The 8,729-nt window shown below is 59.6% G+C and overlaps 1 protein-coding gene across 1 annotated transcript in view; it reads right to left on the reverse strand.

Annotated features, from left to right (window-relative positions):
* Positions 1-8,422, reverse strand: part of MYRF (myelin regulatory factor) — a 43,982-nt gene extending 35,560 nt beyond the window's left edge. Inside the window, exon 1 of the mRNA XM_074231324.1 lies at positions 8,368-8,422. Coding sequence (XP_074087425.1) covers positions 8,368-8,413 — 46 coding nt within the window. The 5' untranslated portion in view covers positions 8,414-8,422. The remainder of the gene's footprint in view (positions 1-8,367) is intronic.
* Positions 8,423-8,729: the final 307 nt, after the last annotated feature.

The raw sequence follows: 8,729 nt of genomic DNA on the forward strand, positions 1-8,729 counted from the left end.
CCAACCCATTTGGGAACAGTTCTACCTCTTAGGAAAATCTCTCCCAGTAAGGACTCGACTGAACCCTTAGCAGCTTTCCTCCATGGGCTCCTGGGTCCACTCCCTGGGGCCAAACAGAAAACAGTCCTCTAAAACTAACCAGAGCCACACTTCCTCCATTTCGCTCTCTTTATGGAATTGATTGTTTGGTCCCAAGTACGAGACTTTACATTTATTCCCATTAAATTCATCCCCATGGCTACATGATCCTGATTTTCTCAATCATAGGTTATCATTCAACCCTTCCTTGTCTTGCCATGTTTGCAACTCTGAGTAGAAGCCCACTCGTATTTTTATCCAAGTGATGGCTAAAACTGTGGAAGAGTTCAGTACCAACTTCAGAACCTGGAGAGGCTGCCTCCCAAGAAGGCCCTGAGTCAGAGGGTGGGAACGGGCCACACAAACCATGTCTGTCCATCTTTTCCCAAAAATGATCACAGCGGGCTCTGCCGCCAGAAGGTGAGCCATTAAGCACTAGGGACCTCCCCAAAGCAGGCACTCTCTCCACTAGTGAGGATGGCACCTCGTCTACCCTCTCAAAGTCTCCATGGTCTCTTGGTCAACCTGACAACATAGGGCTCAGAGCTTGGCCAGCCTGGTCCTCAAACAGTGTACAGATGCCCATCACCAGGCCCATCCACAAAGCTTTTGCAGTCAAGTTTAAGCCTTTGGGAGACTGGGGTCAGGTTCCCATTGAGACCTGGAAGGGCCCTTGGAGGCCATGGCATCTGACCTCTTCATTTTACACAGGAGGCCTAATGACGCAGCCTGAGTGCATTCCTTCATGGTGGGGGGGCACAGAACACATCCCTCAGACTAGAGCTGGAAGGCCAATGAGACCAACTCCCCATTCTACAGATGAGGAAACCAAGGCGAGAAGTTATGTTCCCCGGACAGTGAGGCTTGCTCTCACTCCAGGGCAGGCTCCTTTCTCTGTACCACATTTCACCATCATGGTGGGATGCTCGACATCTCCTCACCCACCACTTTCTTCACTCTTCCTGCACCATTCATAGGTCACACTATATAGACTCCCTTCCTTCCTGTGCATTTTCACCCACACCACTGGCCTGAGCCAGAATGGCCTCGCCTCCCTGAATGGACGCTGCCCTCTCCTCAAGAAGTGGGCCGAGGGGCCTATGGTCATGCCACACAACTGAGACTCTCATCTTTAGGGGAGACATGAAATGGGGAGAAGATGCGAGGCCTGGCTGATGTAGCCTCTTGCTTTGATTGCCCCATGGCTGAGCATTCTGGGAGGGTCACTGGCATAGGGTCTGAGTGGTGGGTGGCCAACATTGCCAATGGCTGAGTGATCAGTGAAATGTGATCTGAAGGGGACAGCCCTGTTCTCCTTCCTCATCCTTCCTGACTTCAGACCAGGCCACTGGGTTCAAATTCCACCTCAGATATTCATAAGCTGTGCATACTCGGCAAAGTCACTCAACATTTCTGGACCTAGGGTTTACACCTGTAAAATGAGGTGACTGGACCTGCTGTGGTCCTTCTTCCTCTAAATCTGGCATCCTTTGATCCAAGCTGGGAAGGACGCTAATGGTCATTTAGCAGCGATGGCTTCTTGCTCTGGCTGCCTCTGTCACCTCCATGCCCCTGCCCACTGCCCCCAGCCCCTTCTGTTTGGGAGAGCCCTTCCCTAATCCTCAGCAGGAACCCGGTGCCAGAGATGCTGGCTTGATTGCTGTGTCAGACACAGCAACTGAGACATGTCCCATCTCAGACACGGACTGCGGGAGCTTCTCAACATAAGTAGGTGGTCTTCCCTCTCAGTCCCGCCTCCCAGGGGGTAATGGCAGGAAAAGCACTACTGAAACATCAGGGGGACTCCCATCATGACTGAGTGCCTTCAGCCTTTGGTGCCTTCCAGTCTGGCCTGACCAGCTTGTTCCTCACACACACACACCACATTCTGCTTCCTCCCTCTACACTTTTGCCCAGGCTGTGCCCCATGCTTGGAATGTCATCTCTCCTCACTGCCATCTCTTAGAACTTCCTCCGTGAAGACCTCCTTGATTCACCACAGGCGGTCTCCCTCCAACTACACAGGCAGCCCTGCTCTCCTCTCAAACCACACACACACATGCACACACACACACACACGCACACATACACACAGACACACACAGACACAAATACACACACACACATACACACACACACACACACAAACACACACACACACACACACACCCCTAGACACATATAGAGTGTAAGCTCCTTGAAGGCAGGGATGGTTTTTCTCCTCTGTTTCTGTGGAGTGAAGGAGCCTGGTAAATGTTTGCTGGCCGACTGGCTGATCTGTGGCCCCTGAATCCAGATGAGAAGACTAACCTCCTAAAGCAAGCCCCCAGCTCTGGGGAAGCTCCTCGTCACTCTGTTTGGGGCAAGAGCCAGAAAGCAGTCAGGGAAAGTATCCTGAGAACAGGAAGGAAGAGGCTGAGGGAGGGAAGAAACAGCCTTTTATATAGTTCATTTGACCCTCACAACAACCTTGGGAGGATGTTACATTTTACATATGAGGAAACTGAGGCAGATAGAGGTTAAGTGACCTGCCTAGGGTCACACAGCCAGTATGAGTGAGGAGGGATTTGAACTCAGGTGTTCCACTCACTGGGCTCCCCAGCTGGCCGGTCCCAGACCCAGGGGACACAGAGGTCTTTGGAGGGTATTCTGATGGCCCTGAGAAAGGCCCCCAGATCACAGACTTAGAGTTAGAAAGGACCTCAGGGGTCAGCTTGGCCAAGTCCAGATTCATCATTTCACTGATGATACAACTGAGGCCTGGGCCATCCGGGGTGTGCCAGAGGTGGAATCTGAACTCAGGTGGTCTGCCACCAAGGCCAGAGCTTTCCTCCCCGTGTCAGGTCAGCCTCAGAGGAATGGCCAGGCGACCGGACCCCGCACCTCCAGCCAGCCTTGGACATGCATGTGAGCATGTACGGACCGAGCTCAGTGACCGCCCCCTGCACGGACAGTCCTACATCCACATCAGAAGATAGGGGCCCGGCTCTTCTCTCTCCCGATTCTTGCCCTTTGTTTTCCTCCTCTTCCCTCTGGTGACCGCCAGAGGCAAGAGCCCCTCTGCCTCCCACCCAGAGGTGGGGGGGAGGGCATGGCCTGCCCCCCAGCTGGCTGGGTGTGAGGGCTGAGCCAGGCCACAGATTCTGGGAGTCTCCCTAGCCTCCTCTCCACCCTGGCAGAGTCTGGAGTACCCGGGGATCCAGAGGTCCCACCTCCCCGCCAGCACCAGAAACCCTCTTTGCTGCAGAGACAGTGAGGCAGGGGTCGGGCGGGAGGGGGCTCCGGACGGTAGATAGACAGTGAAGGCAGAGAAGAATTCGAAGCGAGGCCGAATGGGACTCCCTAGCAGCCTTCAGCTGGGCCAGACGTTGGAGATCAGCTGATGGCCAGCCTCCCTGCCGGTCAAACAGGTCACACAGAAAGAAAAGCTTTATTTACCAAAAGGAGGAGGATGGGATCATGGCAGCCAGGGAGCCGCAGGCGGCTAGGCAGCCTCCTGCCCTGGTCGCCAAGCTTCCAGGGGCCCGCTCGGATGATGCCCCTTTGCTGTCCGTGCTCCCACTGTCCCCGAGCTGGCCGGTGACGGGGCCCGGGGTCCCGTCCCCCCACCTCTGTCCAAGGGCCTTTCTCCTTGCTAGAACTTCAGACTGGGAAGAGGCCGCAGAAGCCATGCAGGCAGCCTCCAAAGACCTGGCTTCAAACCCTCCTGCAGCCCCTAGCTAGGTGACCCCACCGCCTCAGCCCCGGCTTCCCCGTCTGTCAGCACTTCCTCTGAAGCGGGTGCTCCCCAGTGTTAAGAGGCTCACGTGGGGCGGCACCTGGAAGGCAAAGCACTTTGCCAAGCCTGAAGCTTCGAGAAACACGAGCTGCTGTTACTAAAGAAGGAAGGAGAGGGGAAGGAGGCCGAGGAGGAGTTGGGAGGAGAAAGGAAGAAGGAGGGGGGAGCTGGAAGAGAAGGAAAAGAGGGAGAAAGAAAGGAGGGGGAGGGAGGAGGAAGAGGAAGGAAGGGGAGGAGGAGGGGAAGCGGAGAGAAAGAGGAGGAGGCAGCGGCCTCTCCACACTCCCAGGGTCCTTTCTCTGCCTCCTCGCCCTGTCCTGAGGCTCCTCTCCATCAGCCCTCCCAGGCTGAAGAGGGCTTTCATCATCAGAGGAGCAGCGGGAACACCCAGCTGCCTCCCTGCTCTTCCTAGTTATGTAACTAATGCTAGTGACCCCCCTTTTTAGGGGGAACCCCGTTTTAAACAGAGAACTAGGGACCCATTTCAGAGATGGGGATACTGAGGAGCACAACCTAGATTGTGCACTGTAAGACTTCTGGGGTCATCTCATCCAACCCATTTTTTTCCAGATGAGGAAACTGAGGCTGCCCAGGGGCACAGCTGGAGATGACCCCCCACTTCCCAACCACATGCATGGCCAGGGGTTCACAGAGCAAAATATCATTGGGTTATGAAACTGTGTCTCTGGACTCCAAGTTCAAGGGCTTCTCATGACTCCCCAATGCATCTTGGGGCCAGTGGGGGGCCTCAGGGGATGCTGAATGTACCCATCAATGACTGTTCTGGAAGCTCGAGGGTGGGGCGTGGTGCAGGAAATGGGGAGCCCTGAAGACTCTCCTCCTGGGCTTCTTCCCTGAACAGCTGGTACTGAGTCTAAATCACAGAGGAAAAGGGGAACAATGCTGCTACTGCTCCCCAAAACCAAGGCAATAGCCAAAGCTTTGCCCCCACTTCCTGGCCCAATCATTTCCTTTATAGCTGTGTGACCCTGCACAAGTCACTTCACCTCAGGTTCCACCTCAGTTTCCTCCTTTGTGAACCGGGGTTGGTAAGATGGGGTCTCGCGCCTCACGAGGATGTTGCGAGGGGAGTTTCTGGGCTCCCGGCTGAGGCTCAGGGTGAATCGCCCACAGTTATCTAGCTCACAATAGCCCGTCTGTGAGGGAAGTGCTAGGGGACAATTCTCATCTGACAGATGAGGCCTCTCCCAATTCCAGATCCATCCTATCAGCACCCAGCCGGTTGGCACAGGAGCAGGAGGGTGACAGCTGTGTCGGGGGAAACTGAGGCATGGACCATCTGCCTGGGGACACTCTCACCACTTTGGCCTCAGTTTCCCTACCTGTAAAGTGAGTTCCCTCCTAGCTCTAAATCCTCTAAATGAGGACCCAAGGATCCTGAATCACCCCCCCACCCCCCACCCCCGACTGCCACCTGCAGGAGGAAGGAAAGGAGAGAAGGTGGGAGGGAGAGGCCCAGGCAGGGCTGGGCAGACTGCGGGGAGCCCCAGGTTAATCATTCCAGTTAATGATTTCAACTTCAGGTTCCTTATCAGCCGGCACAAAGTCCAAGGCAAAGCCAATCAGCGGGCCGAGCTAGGCAGTTACCCGGCATGCTGCACTCCCGTTGTCCCCCACAACGCACATCCACACCCACCAAAGAAGTGGGGAGAGGAAGGCGGCCCCTTCAGGGACCCTCCTGGGATGGTCTTACTGAGGATGAATAAGCCGGAGTCTCTCAGAGCTGAAAGGGACCTTGGAGAGCAGCCACTTTATTTTACATTTGGGAAACTGAGGCCTGGATGGGAAGCCAGGCGACCTGACTGCCACTCAGCCCCTCTACCCCTTAACATGAAGTGGGGGGAGACTTGGGGAAAGTTCCCGGAGAATATCTCCATCCCTCCCTCCTCTCTCAGTGACGTCCCACCCCTCATCCCCCAACTTCCTCCAAGCCAGCCTCTATTTGGATCCCTACAGGCCGCACCCCCAAATCACTCCTCCACCACACAAAGGTTCTCCCATTCCCCGTGATCATGGTTCACCCCCTCCCAAGCTCTTTGTCTTCATCTTCCCCTCCAAAGGGGAACAGGGACCTCCTTCTCAGACTCTTCTGGGGGGCATCCTCCTCCCACCGCACCCCACCTGTGCCTGCCATCATGGGGCAGACATGCACAGAAGAGGCGGAGGCAATCACCGGCACTTAGAGATTCCCACCCATCCTCACAGTCAGACAAAGATGGGCAGAGGCACCCCAGGTGTCCTGATGGGGAGCCTAGGGCTCCTCCCAGCCCCCCCTACAGGGAAGCTCCCTCCCCAGGGGGCCAACCCGCTCTCCTTCTTCCCCTTTAGCTTTCTCTATTTCCTGTCTCTTCTCTTGCCTGGCCTTCTCCGGGATTCCGCCCTCCACCCCTTGGGGCTTGGGCGCTGAGCCGCCGGGAGAGTGCCCCCTCCTCCCCCCCGGCCCCTCGTCCCTTCCCCACCTCTCCAGTCTCCCTCCTACCTTACCACACCCAAGGGCCCCGGGTATGGTTCTCCCCCTTGACCCAGATTGAAGTTTCTCCCATTTTGAAGGGGTCCCCTGGGCCGCCCAGGAATGGGGGTGTGTCTCAGGTGCCCAATTGAACAGATGCAAGCCCTCCCCCAAGGCAGCTGAAGTTACCTGCTTGGAACCAATGCATTCTGCCCCTTGGGGATGCCTGCCTTTCCAGCCCCACTGCCCAGCTCCAATGAGGCCCCTGTCCCGAGCTCCCGGGGGAGGGGGCTGGGGATTACCTGCGCTGATCCTGGGGGGCTGGGCAGTACCAGGCTCCCACCGCCACCAAGCTCCTTAGCTCCCCCTCCCAAGCCTCTGCCGGGGTGGGGGGGGGGGGTCTGGAAAGATCATTCACTACGGAGATGGAGGACCTGGGTTTGAATCTCGACTGCCTCCTCCTATCCACGTGGCCTTAGTCAAGTCACTGAGAGTTGGGAGCAGGCCTCTGAGGCCCCTCCCAGGCCCCAAGCAAGGACCCTTAACATGAAGTGGGCCGAGGGACGGGGGACAAAGGTTTCCCTCTCTCCCCTCCTCACGCTTGGAGCGAGAACCACCAGATGGGGGCGGGGCTAAAATGACAGCTAGGTGTGCAGTGGTTAGACCAGCAGCCCTGGGGTCAGGAGGACCTGAGTTCAAATCGCTTCCTCCTGTTTGCCTCAGTTTTCTCATCTGTCAAATAGCTGGAGAAGGAAATGGCCCACTCCTCCAGGATCTGTGCCAAGGAGACCCCAAGCGGCCCGAGAAGGGCGCCAGGACTGGAAGCAGCGAAACCCCTCACCATCACCACCACACAGGCCGCCCCTCCCCCTCCTGTCTCCCTTGTCTCTCCCGCCCTCCCCAAGCCTCAGAGGTGGAGGTAGGGGCCCTGGATCCGAATCCTGACTCGGTTGGGAGGACCTTAGACGGGCTCCCTTCTTTCTCTGGGCCTCAGTTTCCTCTGTAAAACAAGAGAGCTGGACTAGCCCTGGGGGGGGGGGGGGGGTGGAAATTCTGTGGGCTTTATTCCCCTTCCTCTCACACCCGCCCCGCTCTGTGACCTGTGGCCCCTGCTGCTCCTCTAGTGGCGGGGAAGGCCAGGCTCAGTCCCCAGGACAGATGGGGAAACTGAGGCTCAGAGCCCAGCAGGTCCCCGGCCAAGCTCCTTCAGATCCCCACACTTCGGCTCCTGCAGTTCACCCCAAAGCCCCGGCTCCGCACACAAAGGGATGGGCAGGCGGCTGTCAGCGCCCCGCCCCGCTTCTGGCCCCCTGAGCCGGCGGCCAGGGCCCCCTCTCCCCACAAACATTCTTGAGCAGCCTCTTATCTCCCGGGATGAGGGCCGCATGGCTAAGCCATGGCGTCAGCACCGGCCGCCCCCCCTGCCAAGGCTTCTGGAGGGGAGGGAGCCGGGCAGGGCCCTCCCAAGGGGCTGCCCCTCTGGGCCTCCCTGCTCCCAGCCCGCGGGGCCCCCACATGGAGAAGCTGCAGCTGACCCTCCCCGAGCAAGGGGGAAGGGGCTCCCGGCCCGGGAGCGCCTCCCCAGGAGGACGGCGCCGCAGCCCTGGGACCCCGGCTCTCGGGCCGGCCCGGGCCGCGGCGGGCAGCGTTCTCCCTCCCATCGCCCCCGGATGGCCGGTCTGTGGGGACGGCCAGCCCTGGCCAGGGCCGAGGGACAGCGTGCAGAAGGCGCCCAGCCTCTGGCCCCGTCCAGGCCCCCTGCCCGCGTGGGGGCCAAGGGGGGAGACGGGAGGGGCCCCCGGGGGTGCTGTGGCCCCCACAAGCAGAAGCCCCGAGTGGACGGCAAGGAGGGGCCCTGCCAAGCTCCTGGGGGGCTGGATCAGCCGCTGCCCCCCTCCACTGGCACCCAGGGCGCACACAGACTCTGAGGTCCTGGAACCGAGATCGGGGGGGGGGTCTGAGCCGAGGTGGGGGCCGCTCGGACCTCGGGGGTTCCCCCTCCTCCCCAGCCCTGGAGCCCGGCGGGGGCCGCCCCCCTCACCTTCGAAGAACCGCTGCAGCGCCTCCGTCTCGTCCACCACCTCCATGGCCGCCCGGCCCCGGCCGCGCCGCTACAGTCGGGCCGGGCGGGGCCGCATCCCGGGCCCCCCGCTCCGCGCTCCGCTCCCCGCCGCGCTCCCCGCCGCGCTCTCCGGGCTCCCCGGGCCGCTGGCTGCCCCGGGCCCGCCCCGCCCCGGCCCGCCCCGGCCCGCCCCGGCCCGCCCCGGCCCGGCCCCGCCCCGGCCTCGGCCACGCCCAGCCCCCCTCGCGGACCCCTGGGCCGCGGGCCCCGCGGCCCGGCCCGAACCCCCACAGACTATTCAGGGACTCCCCATTTTACAGAGGAGTAAACTGAGGCGCAGA

The sequence above is a fragment of the Macrotis lagotis genome, chromosome 3, assembly GCF_037893015.1.
Source record: "Macrotis lagotis isolate mMagLag1 chromosome 3, bilby.v1.9.chrom.fasta, whole genome shotgun sequence".
Lineage (NCBI taxonomy): Eukaryota > Metazoa > Chordata > Mammalia > Peramelemorphia > Peramelidae > Macrotis > Macrotis lagotis.